The sequence below is a fragment of the Alexandromys fortis genome, unplaced genomic scaffold (genome assembly GCF_014885135.2).
Source record: "Alexandromys fortis isolate MF-2015 unplaced genomic scaffold, M_Fortis_MF-2015_v1.1 scaffold_231, whole genome shotgun sequence".
NCBI classification, from domain to species: Eukaryota; Metazoa; Chordata; class Mammalia; order Rodentia; family Cricetidae; genus Alexandromys; species Alexandromys fortis.
Genome location: NW_026068613.1, coordinates 1548009 through 1562824, shown reverse-complemented (window position 1 = coordinate 1562824; position 14816 = coordinate 1548009). Strand labels below are relative to the sequence as shown.

The 14816-nt window shown below is 38.3% G+C and overlaps 1 protein-coding gene across 1 annotated transcript in view; it reads right to left on the bottom strand.

Moving 5' to 3' along the window:
- The window catches only part of LOC126495954 (von Willebrand factor A domain-containing protein 5A-like), a 26375-nt gene that overhangs the window by 7475 nt on the left and 4084 nt on the right, over window positions 1-14816 (bottom strand). Inside the window, exons 2-14 of the mRNA XM_050133553.1 lie at window positions 14732-14816; window positions 14339-14453; window positions 11281-11450; window positions 10943-11031; window positions 10615-10759; window positions 10141-10220; window positions 5159-5273; window positions 4378-4542; window positions 4008-4108; window positions 3492-3739; window positions 1336-1386; window positions 1133-1240; window positions 527-657 (exon numbers count right to left, since the gene is read on the bottom strand). Of these exons, the coding sequence (XP_049989510.1) occupies window positions 527-657; window positions 1133-1240; window positions 1336-1386; window positions 3492-3739; window positions 4008-4108; window positions 4378-4542; window positions 5159-5273; window positions 10141-10220; window positions 10615-10759; window positions 10943-11031; window positions 11281-11450; window positions 14339-14453; window positions 14732-14816 (1603 nt within the window). The remainder of the gene's footprint in view (window positions 1-526; window positions 658-1132; window positions 1241-1335; window positions 1387-3491; window positions 3740-4007; window positions 4109-4377; window positions 4543-5158; window positions 5274-10140; window positions 10221-10614; window positions 10760-10942; window positions 11032-11280; window positions 11451-14338; window positions 14454-14731) is intronic.

Genomic DNA, 14816 nt, shown 5'->3' with positions numbered 1-14816 from the left:
ATATTAAGTGTTTAAAAATCTGTCTGATACAGTGTGAAAAAAAATTTATTTGTATCTATGCCTATGGGTATATTATCAACCCAGACAAGACTTTATTTTCTATTTGATCATGCCATTCTGTATCTGGGCCATTAATTCCATGTTCTTTAGGGTCTATATGAAGTAGAAATAATATCATCTTCTAGATATTACACATTAATTTCACTTCTGCATTACCTGCATTCTTTTTTCTTTATTATTATTATGACTACTACAAATTTTCACCTCCTCCCACTTCCCACCCCCTCCCCCCATTTCCTTCCCCCTCCTTCTCCAGTCCAAAGAGAAGTCAGGGTTCCCTGCCCTGTGGGAAGTCCAAGGTCCTCCCCCCTCCATCCAGGTCTAGGAAGGTGAGCATCCAAACTAGACTCCCACAAAGCCAGTACATGGAGTAGTTTACTTGCACTCTTATTTCAGCTCTGTTTATGTTCCTACCATGATGAAATATACTCTTTTTTTTTTTTTTTTGTTCCACTTCATGCCTCACCTTGACAGGGTTTGCAGTCATGATGTCCTCCAAGTTAGTGCACAGGATCTTGGTCAGATCCTCATCCAGTTCCCAGGACCCATTTCCCTTTTGGAGTGAAATCAGTTGCATAAAAAGATTCTCTCCAAAACCTTTGTGAGAAATGAAATAATTAAGTCATGGAAAGCTATGGACTCACTAGGATCATCATCCACCTGAGGAAGTCTCCTGAACTAGGAGACTGTAGGGAGATTGCTGCAGCAAGTCTACTGACTATTTCTAATCTGTGATGGGTGACCAGTTGCTCTGGGTTCTGAACAGAATGGCAGCAGAGTCTGGTTGGGGTCTGGCCCTGATGTCAGGTGGACTGTGTAGGCAGAAATTGCCAAGGGGACTCAAAGAACTAGAGGCCACTCAGTTACAATAGATTAGAAGGCATTAAGTGCTGTATTGTAGATTAATGAAGCTAGAATATTTCTGGCAAATATATGGCAATGTCATATCTCACTTCCTGCCTGCTGCCTCAAGTAAGTCACCCCACAAGTAGAGAAAGCTTCAAGATGAAGAACATGGAAGGTTAGTTTGTGACCACCATATGTCAAAACCACAATGTGAGGAACATTTCACCTTTATCGTCATTTTTCTTGGTGGGAGAATATGACTTTTCTGTCACGCTAAAGAATTCTGCGTTTCTCTTCCTAGGACTTTCAAATTCGGGTTCACCAAGTTTAAGATCTGTGACAAAGAAACATTTCTGAGAAAACTTTCCTTAGAATGAAACCCCCTCAGACTGTAGAAGTTTTATCTTCATGACCTCTACGGATGCTCACCAGCTGCTGCACATTGCTGTAACATTCTCCTGACTGAGCCTTTCCTGCCACCTGCAAAACATAAATGTACAATGAGATTACAGAATCCATCCCACACTGCAACAAACAAAGACTAAAAAGTATGAGGACTGGAGATATCCCTCTTCCTATCCACATCAGCTTCACTCACTAACCACAATGTGCCATTCTCCTGAGTGGCCTCCAATATAGACACTCAACCTCTGAGCCTTCTAATTCCTACTGAGTCTTTCAAAACCCCTGACACGAGCTGAACCATCACAGTTGCATCTTACCTTCAATACTTTCTCTCGTACCTGGGATGCCTTCCACATGTTTTCACTACTATCGATGCTCTACTACTAAATTCACCTCCTGAAAGGACCCCAAAGCCACACCACAGGTTTGCAGTGCACTTCAAACTCTTCCATAAATGTAAGAATTTTTATCATTCATGTAAGTAGCCTATGCTATATCTTAATGCAAAGATCTTACCTTCCTCAGATCCAGTGACTGTGGCTCTAACACACCTCTCCCATGCCCTCAACTCTTTAGTATCATAAAAATTATTTGATTTGTCACAAATATCTTACTTTAAAATGCAATGTTCATATTCCTAGTGTTTTATCTTAGAGTTTCATGGTTTTTTTTAAAATGGTCTTTGATTTGAGTTGTATCTTCTAAGTCCCAAATTATCTAAGTTCCCAAATCTTCTATTTTTCTTCTGTGATACCTTCCTTTAATCTTTCTTTTATTTTTCATCCTTCTGAAATTTTAATCAAACAAATTAACACCCTTATCAGTGATGTGGGAGTCTTCTGTTTTGTGTTGATTTCATTGGTTAAATAAAGAAACTGCCTTGGCTCTTTAATAGGGACAGAAAATTAGGTAGGCAGAGTAAGCAGAACAGAATGCTGGGAGAAGGAAGCCAAGTCAGGCAGTCACCATGATTCTCCCACCCAACACAGACACAGGTTAAGATCTTCCCTGGTAAGCCACCTTGTGGTGCTACATACATTATTAGAAATGGGTTAAGGCAAGATGTGAGAATTAGCCAATAATAGGCTGGAACTAATGGGCCAGGCAGTGTTTAAAAGAATACTTATTTCCGTGTAATTATTTCTGGTAAATCTAGCCATGCGGAGCTGGGTAGGAACACAGCCCACCGCAGCTTCTTACAACATATCGGTACCTTCAATCTCATAGCTGTAATTTCTAATCATTAAGATGACAAAATTTTAGACCAGGAATCAATCCAGCCCTCTACCCACTTCATTCTTAATTTAAAGTTCCTGACCCCTGCAACGAATGATTCACAAAATCCAGGACTCTAATCCAGGACTGAAAAAGATGGACCTTCAGCCATCCCACAAAAATGATGCTGTTTTTGTTTTCATGATAATCTTCTATAGCTCTTTCGGATCCCCACCATTTTCTTAAATGCTCTTTTAAACCACTAACATTATCAGATGCAGTCTAGTCATCTGCTCTTTGTGTGACCATTGACTATTTATCAACAACAACAGTTAGATTCAATGTTTATAGATGCTTCTGTGATGTGGGATGTATGTTGTGAATATATTTTATTACCATTAGTTAATAAAGAAGCTGATTTAACCAAGAGCCAGGCAAAATAGTGCTAGGCAGGAAATCTAAATAGAGATACTGGGAGAAAAAGGGCAGGGTGAGAGAGATACCAGTAGCTGCCAAAGAAGTCAGATGCCAGAGAGTTACTGATAAGCCCTGGGGCACGCAGTGATACACTGATTATTAGAAATGTGTTCATTTATATGTAGAGCTACCTAGCAAGGGACCTGAGCTAATAGGTCAAAGAGTTTGTAATTAATCTTAAATTGCTGAGTGATTATTCGGGAACTGGCAGGCAGGAGAGAAACCGCCAGCTCCATGTCTGCATTGTCATATGTCTTTGTGTCCATCTGTATTCCTATATTAAATCTCCCTCCCAGTCAGACTTAATCTACTTCTCTAGAAAGCTTAAAGGAAGCCTTAAATCCTAGGTGTTGAAAGATGAAGAAAACACAGGAAAATTAAGAAATTAAATTTAAATTTAAAAAATTCTGAAACTTATCATTGTTTAAATGATGTGCTTGGACATCTGAGACTCATTATGCATAAGTTTGAATTGGGATAAAACTTACAAAGCTTAACTTTATATGAACAGTGTGATGTAGACATGACAGGCCTTGGAATCTCCCTTTGAGCGACCGGCTCCTGTACTGGCTGGTTGAGCTCCTTGTTTATGGCAAGGAAAGCTGTGAAGGAGCTGAGGACTCCAGACTGAATGCTGATGCTTGCCACATCCTTTTTCACTCTTTCTGAAGTCTCATGGAAGCCCAAATCCTTGGTCTGGATCAACGACTTTGCAGCCAACCGATGAATAGTGAAGCTGAAAGAAGACACTGGCAAAAATTAAAGAAAAGTAACTGCAAATCAAGTAGCCAAGACTTTTTAAGCTAGTGATTGTAGAAAGAAGAGAATGCAGAGAACACTTCAGATGAACAAATGAGGAAGAGAAGAGCTTAGAGGAAAAAGGAGGTCATTGACAGGAGTGACTGCACCATCCATGATGCAGAGAAAAAGAAAGAGGCAAGAAGAAGGAAAGGGAAGGGAGAGGTGGGGAAGGGAGGAGATGGAGAAGCAAGCTGAATTCTTACCTGGCATTTGTCTTGGGTTGTAAGGAAAATTTCACCCTGTTTTCAAGACTCCTACCCTTGAAGGTGTACTTGAAGCACACTTCTCCTGAGCTCTCTTCTTGCTACAAACAAGAGACGGACAAGAATGACAAAATGGACACACAACCAAGAATGTGGCAAGCACTAGGGAAGTTTCTCTGCTCCAATGCAATGTCACACTAAGGATCAGGTAGTACAGGATAATATAGACATGGTATGAAGGAGAGGATGGGAGGCTGAGTGCCTGGCACGTGAACATATGTTGCTGTCTTCCAAAGCAATCCTCACTGATAATAAATCTGCTGATACAGTGTCTCACTCTGGAAAGAAATAAACAATAAAAGGTACTCACAGGCATAGTCCCAGTTAGCTGGGCATAGATGATTAACCTCTGACCCCTACAAATGGCAGTCTGCTCTGGAGAAAGTATGCAAGCTGACAGACCAGGAGGCAAATCCCAGCTCAGAGAAATGTCATCCACTGAACTATTCAGAGCTAATTTCAGAGACCCAAGAGCCTGTTGGAGAAGAAAAGAGCCAGAACGATTTATAAGAAAGATAATATGATAGTCATCATTTGAGTATTTATCAAGACCAAGGATGGAATACATGCCAGGTCTATTTACTATTGCTAAGTGAGAAATGCAATTCTTTCTCTACTTGTATGTATACTAAAGTTACATTTGAGAGATGTAAAAGTGTAGATTTGAATGAGGTAAAATTTAAGCAAAGAGACCTCTGCAGAAAAGAAATGGTAACCACGCACACAACCTACATCATTGGTTTTGTGTGTTTTGCATGTGTGGTTTCTACCCAATCTACTGAAATGACAGACTGTAATCTCAAACAGAGCAGTCAAAGTTTTCACCCTCTTCCTCTCTGGTCTTGAAATCAAAAGTCACAATCTCTTTATCTCCTCTCTGGATTTCCAGTTGCCACAGTCAGATGCAGGTCTTTATATATTAGAATGGAACCATTTTTAACAAAGCATTAAGTAGAGTTACTGAGTGTATGGCCTGAGACTCATGAAAGTGTGTCCTCCAGGAGAGTGGACCGTCTGCCTTTGCAGCAGGGTCCCTTCCTTTCCTCTACTCACTCTGCTCTTGCTACTCTGGATGGTCCCCCAGATCTCACCTTGGTCTGCATCCTGTCCTTGCCTATGATAAACTCTGCGGTGCCCCCTGTTACCCGGGCAATGCCTTTGATTAAACTGGTGGAGGCTCCTTCTCCAATACCAAATGAGAAGCATCTGCAACAGTGAAATGATGGTTAGAGGTGGGTTCTACATAGCAGAATTATCAGTTAACATGCACCGGTCAAAAAAATCATGAGGAGATGAGGTACTTACGTTGAAGTCAGTGCAATGATACAATTTAGAAATCATATTTTATCTCTTTTGGATGTAATAAATGCTTTCTGTATTAAAATTTAATACCATGAGTCTTCTATGAAAAAAGACTCTGTTTCACCTTGCAGATAAAGATCTAGGACCCAGAATTATCAAAATCCGCTGTAAGTTCTTTCCCCACTACAGTATACAGAAGCTATGATAAGGAAATGAGGGAATTACTAAAATTGTTAAAAGTGGGGTTCTCAGCAGGGAGGAAGACATTAAGAGAAAAAATCCTATATGATTGTCTTAGAAATAGGGGAATCAATAAAATTTGTAATATTTTGTTTAAAGTTTGTCATTCTTTCTCTTAAATAGATTATAATCAATCACATGCCTTAGTCAGGAGCCAGGCATAACTTACATGCTGGTGTTTGTTTAATCTAAGGAGAAAGACTGCTTATGGAAATGACTTAGTCCAAGGTCGAAATCTATGGGTAAGTATAAAACATTCTATAAAACATAAAGAACAAATTTGTTACAAAGTATAAAAGAACATAAAAATATGAGCGCCCTAAACACTGAAACAAATTATGTAGCTAGATATATCAGGAAGTAATCCAAGAACCTGAGAGTACACATGGATAAACAGAGAGGGAGAGGAGGGAAAAAAGAATATGAAATGTTCTCCTGTCAGTGATCTGCAAACAATGAGTTTTCAAACCACTATGTGGACGGGAGATGCAGCTCTGAGTACTGCTGTGCAGGACTCTACATCAAATCCCTAGCACCATAGCAGAAGAAGGACAAGAAGAGGAGGAGGAGGAGAACAATGATGATGAGGAGGAGTCAGTCATCATTTTGTTTCTATAGAAGTAATTACTGATTTGGGGTAATTGTGTGTGAAAATTTAAGGATACTGGGTAAACATTAGTTAAGAACCCATGCACACAATGAAAATCAGTTTACCAGATGCTGACCTTAAGTGATCAAAGTAACATCGCCTGGCACATTGGTGATTTTGAAATATTTGTGTTGAAAATATCCCATATTATTTAAATACAAAGTAAATTGGGATTCTATAAAAAATAATTCTACTTCTCCTTCAAAATACAATGGAAATATTCGTGCAAAAAGATTAACAGTAAAACAGGAATGAAATACTCTCTCATAATTATTTCATGGTACATAAAGAAAAATAAACAACTAGCTATAAAATATTTTATGGAAAAAATTGAAATGTAGATTCCATTTTGATATGATCTTATCTGAACATTAAATGTAATGCAATGAGTGAGGTTGTTTTATTGTGGTTATTTAACAGAATGTCTTTATCTTTGGAAGATGAGTGCATAATTCCTTATCTTGTTTTTATTCATTCCAACACAAGATATACACAATTAATATAATTGAGAATTGACAATCTAACTCTAAAAGAAAACTACAAAGCAAAGGTATAACTAAAACAATTTTGAAAGAGTGGTATGGTGATTCACACCTCTAATCCCAGCACTCAGGATGCAGAGGAAGGCAGATCTGTACGAGTTTGAGGACAGCTTGATATGCATGAGTTCCAGTCCAGTCAGGGGCTGCCTAGTGAGAAAATAACTAGAAATTAAGGAAGGGATGGAGGGAAGGAGGGAGAGACCAAGAAAGAAAATAAATCTTGAAAATGAGTGGAGTGAATGCTCTAGTGCACTAGAAATCAAGAAATACCTGGAACACAATGAATTTTTATGGTGTGATCCTGAAATACATTTGTATCAATTAGCCAATAGAATGGAACAGATGACTCAGAAACAATCTGCACATGTCTAGATATTCACCATGAAAGCCAAAGCACAAAATTTCAGAGAGGAAATAACCAGTAACCGATCTACCCAAAGATAGATCTTTCCTCCTAATGTAAGGAAAGTAAACTTGAATATAATTTAGATACATTAAAAGAAATTGAAGAGGCAGGCAGATAAAATCCAGGTACTTGGGATCCTAAACCAGGAAGACTGAAAGTTCTGATCCTCTCTGGGATCCAGAGCTCACAGTTAGTCAAAATAACTTACACTGTGTCTCAAAATAAAACATGAAGAGAGGCCTGGGGTAGAGATCAGTACTGGAGGTGATATGAAATGTACTGTGCAGCATTTCCTAACTTAAAATTGGAAGGAAGACAATCTAATGTTTGGAAAAGGATTCTCCCTGAAACTATGGTGGACCAGGAAAATTGATAGAGTCATTGTATCTATGGGAAACAACAGAATGAAGTGGTTGTTTTCTGGAAGCACTTGGACCTTGAAGAAATCATTGTAGAAAACAGTGATTGTTTTCTGTGCCTTCCAGATCCTTTTTTCTGAAAGAGATTCGCAGCTTCTGCATGGCTTTAGTCACAAAACATTCCTGGCAAACCTGGGATGTTTTGTATTATTGAATATTGCAAACAGTGCACAATAAGATCTAAAATTGCAAGGGTGATGCATTCATTCAAGAAACACATAGGGTAGATCTGGGTTTCGTATGAGGAACTTGTTTTACTTTAAAAATACCTTTTGTGTGACAATCAATAAACAAGTTTTTACACAGCAGTTCAGGGGTTCAGTCCATCAGAGACTGTTCCTTCCTGCTTCTGTGGGTCCTGATTACATATTGGAGCAGCTCTTTCTTTATCATTCCGAGTAACTCGGTTTACCAACACTATGAGTTATCAAACAGAATCCCAGTGCCAGGAAAGGGATAGCTGTTTATTATGTGTTGGTCAAGGAGGCTCAGAAAAAACATAGGACCTAGCAAACACTCCTGGGTGCCTTCCAAATAGAGATGATATGATACGGCTAACACTGAAGCTACAACACACCTTGGTGGTATGGCACAGAGAAATCAAGAGATGCCATACAGGCTGATGAGGAAGAGAAAATGTCAATGTTCTTAACCACCTGTGCGACCCACAAACTATAATGTCATCTGTCAGGCAAAAATCTACTCACTGATGCAATATTTGCCTGTTAGAGGAATAACCCCTATTGATAGATTCAGAGAAAAAGGGAATCATGGCCTCAGTTGCACACCCACTGGGAAGTAAACAAGGATCCAATGGATAACCCCAGTCCAGTAAGTAATCATTGAGATGGCCCTGATTACACAAAATAGGTAACAGTATGAAATAAAACGTCAGAAACTTGTGAAAAGAACAGAAAAGGAAAGACTGAAGGAGGAGGGGAGAGATAGAAAAGGGTGAAATTTCCTTACAAAAGGAAATTGTAAGCAGAATGTATCACCTACATACATGAATTTGTCAAAGAACCAATACATATAGACAGAAAAGTCCCCTGAAAGGAAAAAGTAAAATACCTGTATAGCTAAAATAGAAAAATACCCTAACTGGGCACACAAAAGTAGCAATATTAAAAAGAAACTTCAGAGACTAGAAATTGAAATGACAGTTACTCACGTCACATGACTACAATACCACCACTCTAGAGGCAGAGGCAGGTAGACCCATATCCATTGAGGCCAGCCTGGTTTAGTAAAGGAGTTACAGACCACTCAGGACTGCATAGAGAAGCCTATCTAAAAAAAAAAAAAAACAATTTGATAGTGAAAATGTAAGCTACAGTGTAAGAAAATAATCAACATATTCATATTCAAAACCTAAAATGAAATACATATCAGTAAAAAAAAATCTGCTACATAAGGGAATATCAGTGGCAAAGAGATGCAAATGACTACCTAATGGATATCCAATGTTAAAGGGTGTATGAAGTAGAGATACAGGGAAAATAAAAATCAAAAGCTTGAAGCACCAATGGTCCCATTCACAAAACTGACAAAGGTTGAACAACAGAAATGATTGATTTGGTTAGAAAATGAAGCAACTTCAATTTGTAAAGTTGATCTGTGTTAAATTAGTACAGCTTGTGAAACTGCCATTCTACAGATATTGGAGAATGCCATCTACTGAAAAATGGTTTGTGTGGATTTATATGTTCATATGTCTGTGCTTTGCTTTCTGTAGAGTTGAGTTTGAGAACCTCATGTGAATGACAACAACTAAGATGCTCAGGTCCCTCAGCATGCATATATATACTTCCATATTAATTAAATCTCCAGTAGATTATTTATGCTATATAATACAATCACTTCAAAACCCAAAGAAAGCCCATTATTATGAACAACAATATGAACTATAATGATCCACTTCATGTGAAAACTTACACTAAAGTAACTTGACAATGGCTGTATGCATATTAAGGCTACATCTCAACAAACTAGTGAGACAAAGTTTAAAAGTGATGTACCCACAGAGAGACACATCTCTTGAAACTCAGTATGATAGCAATGCAAAAGAAATTCTCATAATCTACAAGAATTATACTTGAGCCAGGTTTAAACTGGTGAGTGGTGGAAAGAGAGCAAGAAAAGACTGGTAACTGCCTAGCTCTAGACCTGTGGTGGATACACAGGGTGCATGCTGTGACCGCTCATCTGCCCAGATAATGATGACTTGAGTAACTTTCTATCTTTAATTGTCCATACCTTTATAATGAAAAGATAAATCAATATATCTTTCAGAGCTTCAGTAAAATAAGGAACAATGACTTTGTGGTATCAAAGTTAAGTAGAAAACTACTTTTAAATTTTTTAGAAAATAAGTGATCAGCCGATTAATTGAAAGAAAAATCTGAGTCACTCTGTGCCTTCAGACTCATGGGAACCACTAGTATCATGTGGAGAAAGTCATATGTGGTAGCCATTGTGTCTAGTCAACACAAGAGAAACCAAACTCGCCTCATACCTGTGCTTTTTGCTGTTAAACAGAACTTCATTAATGACAGTAAATGTGTCACTAACTTCTCCATCAGTAAAGACAAACAGCTGTAAAAGAAATAATGCATTCATCAAGCTTCTGTTGCACTCATTTGAAGACAAGAGCATTGGCCCTCGGAGATAACAACTGCTTTCACTCCTTGAAGCTTTTGCATCCAGGAGTGGGACCCTAGTGCTCCATGCTGGCATAGAGATTCTTCAGATACCTGGGAATTTTCACACCCCACCCATGCTGCTTTCATCTGAAATTTTTGTGGTACCCCCAAAGAGGGCTGACTGTCTACCCCACGGAAAAGAGGAAGACCACTGCCTCTGGTCTTATTTATCTTCACTGTAAGGTAGATAACTCAATTCTACACATTGTTTACTCAGTTATATATGGGAGAACTGGCACCCAGGTTAGTGGAAAATTTCACTATCTTAGCTCAATTCCAAAGCTTACCTGTAAGGGATGGCCAGGAATAGAGGGTGCCTTGTAAATCTTGCGTAGTGGTTTCAAGATTTCAGTTCCCCCTAAGTTTGCTTCTAGGTCCTTAACTCTTTCCACTGCCTCCTCCATTGTTTCCTGAGTGTACTTCACACTCTCCCTTAGAGAAACAATCACATCTAGTCATGTAACAGTAGCACACCTTGACACTGTGAAAATCCTATCACAAAATTTTTTCCCAACAACCCCAATGTTCAGATAAACACCACAATAGCCATTTTACCAATAAAGCTCTTCTTTAAAATACATTCTTTCATAGTTCATGGTCTTCCCAGAAACTTACGGAAAGAATTTTTCAAAGGAAGATCCAAATCCGTAGATGTTAAAATAACAACCCATAGGCAAACTCTTCAGCAACAGCAACAGAGTTTCCTGAGGGTCAGAGAAGACAAGAAAATGGAGTGAGTTAGAGCTTTACCAAAGTCCAGACCTCAATCTAGTTCCTAGTGGTACAAAAAGTCACAATCTGATGTCAGCTTTTATTTCAAAACTGACATTAGAGTGGTCATGCTTGTCATTGCTCAGATGGAGAACAAACCTACAGCTATAAATGGGTCCTACTCCTGCCCTTCCCAACCATCCTCACATGGCACTGTTGAACAATGAAGAATCTGGCTTTACCTTGGCAGCTTCTATACGTAACTGAGAATCCTTCTGGTTGTTCATCGGGGATTCCATACTTCCAGAGCGGTCCATGAGGAACACAAATTCTCCACAGGCCTTTGTGACCTCCTTTTCTGGGACATCTGGATAAAAGCTCACCATTGCAGAAGGAGCTCCCATTAAACTGTCTGTACAGAAAGGAGAAGAACCCTGTAAGTTACAAGGAAACTCAGATGTCCTAGAGTTCAAAACCAATCATAGATACGATAGAGAACTGAGAAAACTCAAATATAAAGCCCCCAGTTTGTTCTTTCTGTTCTGTGTGCACAGGAGTGAATGTGTCTTGTCAGTATAAAAGAGAAAGAAGCAAAACAGAGAGAAGAGGAAGGGAAACAGGATAATAGAATACAGCATAGAAGAATCTGTTGTGAAAATTTTAGACATATTAACAACTGAATAGGATACATTATCTTAGCATGAGATGAAGGCACAGTGGAGATTCCTAACAGAGGTAAATCCCTTCAAATCTTATTAATGAGAAAGTGATCAAATGGGTCACTGATTACATCAATTGGAACCTTGAGGGAAAAGGGTGTTCATGTGCATAATTCTTAAAATGACAAATTCCAAGAGCAGGCTTCTCAGAGAAGTTGTCCGGGAAAACTGGGTGAAAACATTGTAAATATGATCCAGATACAGATATACAACATTAGCTAAACAGCTCAGGTAAGAGCAGCAAATTTCGAATGTGTAAAATAGATATCTCCCCACCCTGAGAGATAGATTGGTATCATGACACAAACACTCTTCTGAGAAGCCAGACACCAATGAGAATGATGGTCATAAATATCCACACTGTTTAGAACAAGGTCATGTAGACAGTAGTCAGCTCTGCATGTATGATGTGTGCTAGTTCTTTCAAATGAAATGATTTCTCTTCATTAATCATAACTTCCTTGTTTATAAAGGAGCACTTCTATTTCTTAGCCGCAGTTTCCTCACCTAAAATACCAAGGAGGTAATTCCTACTATAGGATTATTGTAAGGTTAGGTGATACAATATGCTTACAGATTTCAGGGTAGGGCTTAACTGACACTGAGATGTTAAAATTGTAATTTTATACATTTTTCTTCTTTTAAATTTGTGCAATTTAACACTTTAAGTTTGTCATATTATTTAGTTTATAGTACTATGTCTTATGTTACTATCATATTAAGAGTTTTACTTAAACTGCCTCTTAAGCTTCGCTTGTGTTTCCAAAGAGTAGGGGAACAGAAATATGCCTGGCAAAATACATGCTCTGGGAAACAAGGATTAGAAATCAAAGATGGAAGAGATTATCAAGACTAAGATATGACCGTGATAGCCTGCCTGGACACCTTATAGCAGAAAAGAGATGAAAAATCTTCATGAGACCAAGGAGATGGCAGCTATTACATAGTAAGTCACAGCATCATGAGGTTCTATATCATGGATTAAAACATTCCTGACTGAAGACCAAGTCTGAATTTAAATAATCCATGATTTTCCAAAATGGAGACCAAAAAAATCAACAGCAGCAGATAGAGAATAGAGCTACAGGGAGATGAGAAAGTTACAAGAATCCCAGGGAAGCTGGGAATCCCTTCAGTGACCTCAGAGAAAAGTGGTCAGTGTGAAGTCACATTTAAAAATACTGAAAATGTTATATGTGCTGTGATTGGGTATGGAAAGTCAGCTTCTTCGTAAAGTCCTCACAGGGTTTTGACAATTACAGCAGCATAAGCCCAAGCCCAGCTGTCACACTGTGAATACAACTGGCCCCCAAGGAACTTCTATATATCCAACCTGCAAATAAAGATTTGCAGCAACTTTGTTGGGTTGTGTGATGATCCCTGCACCCCAGTGCAGAATGGGTCAGAAAAGTCAAAGAGATAAAACACCCATGTGGGCTGTGCCAGCTTTAATAAAAGATAAATGCACTTATAAGGAAATGTTCTAAGTGAAGAACACTAGATGTACATAAGAAACAAAACTCACTGAAAAGCTAAATTAGGTCTATAAAAAATTCAAGTACGTCAAAAAGAAAGAGTTTGAGTTGGATTCTTATGATTTTTATTTCTCAAAGTTCAATTTCTACAGGACACAGAAGACCTAAAATTAACTCTGTGTTTAATTTGGTCATTTCTATTATTACTAAGACAAAAATGAAAGAACCGGCAGCAAGATTACATCCAGGTGTGGTGAACTAAAGAATAAAACATAATTACTTAAAGTGAAATTATTATTTGTCTAAGAAGAACTACTATTTGCATATTGTCTGGATTATAATACTGCTATTTTCCTAATCCAATTATTATTTTATAGTGATATTAGGAATTAAAGCTACTTTTCCTATCCCATTATTTGGATAACTTCTATGTAAATTTTTCAATCTAAAGTTTTTGTTGTACATTATCATAGTAATGACATTATAACTCATTATATAATGGGTGGGATGACACAAGTAGTGACTGAATTACATTTTTCATCACTTAGTAATTTGGATATAATATAATTATAATATCAGTCAATATCACCTGCATATCAGATAGACATCTATATTTATTTGAGAAGAAATACTGTAAATATTAGAATTGTCTAAATGAATATTTGCTTTATTATTTGCACACTAATTGTTTCAAACCAGTTGGAACAAACTGATTTGTTTCAATACCATTTAACACTGTAAACTCACAACACAATGTAAAGCATGAGACTTCATCAGATTTGGACATCACTGATTCTTCCATATGAGAAGTAGTCACAAGATTATATTTATTTGTCATTTTTGTAAGACCAGTCATTGCCACATGGTAATAAGGGGTTTTATGTATTTTCTTGTTAATTATTTAGTCGTATTTCCCTCTAATTATCTAGTAATCTATGCAAATTAGCCTATGGACATAATCACCTGAAGCCCAATCGTTATTCCATGTGAGAGTGAAAAGTCAATTATCTTAATGACTATATTCTGATCTTGCTTAGAGGTAGAAAAACCCAGGTTAACTTGGAGTTACATCATAGAAAGGGACCAAAGTGGGAGACAGAAAATACCTGGCTTCATGTCCTGCATCCCCATCTCCACGGCTACACTGGGGCTGTGCACTTCATTGTAATAAATCAAGAGTTCCACATCCCGGTCAAACTTGTGTCCTTCAGCCAAGGAAACCTGAGAAGAAAACCAGCAGAGAAGCCATGTTAGAACTGCCACTGGTCACTTCCTGAGATAAGGTAAGAATTTGGGCTTCTTCCATCGGGAGCACAATCAGAAGGAACAGGAAAGACTGTATGGAAAAGGGTCTACACTTTCCCCAGAGCAGGGAAGGTAGATATTGTGTCTCTCCAAGCATGGCCAGAAGATGCAAGGGAGATGCGGGAAGAATGAATGATGACCAAGTCAACAATGAAGACAGAGGAGACTGACAATGGTGTTCTCTTTCTGTTCACCTGAGCAGATGTCTTGTCATCAGCCAGGTACTGCATGGGACTCAAGGAGCAGTTGGACTGGACCCTCTCAATGCCATGCTGGGAA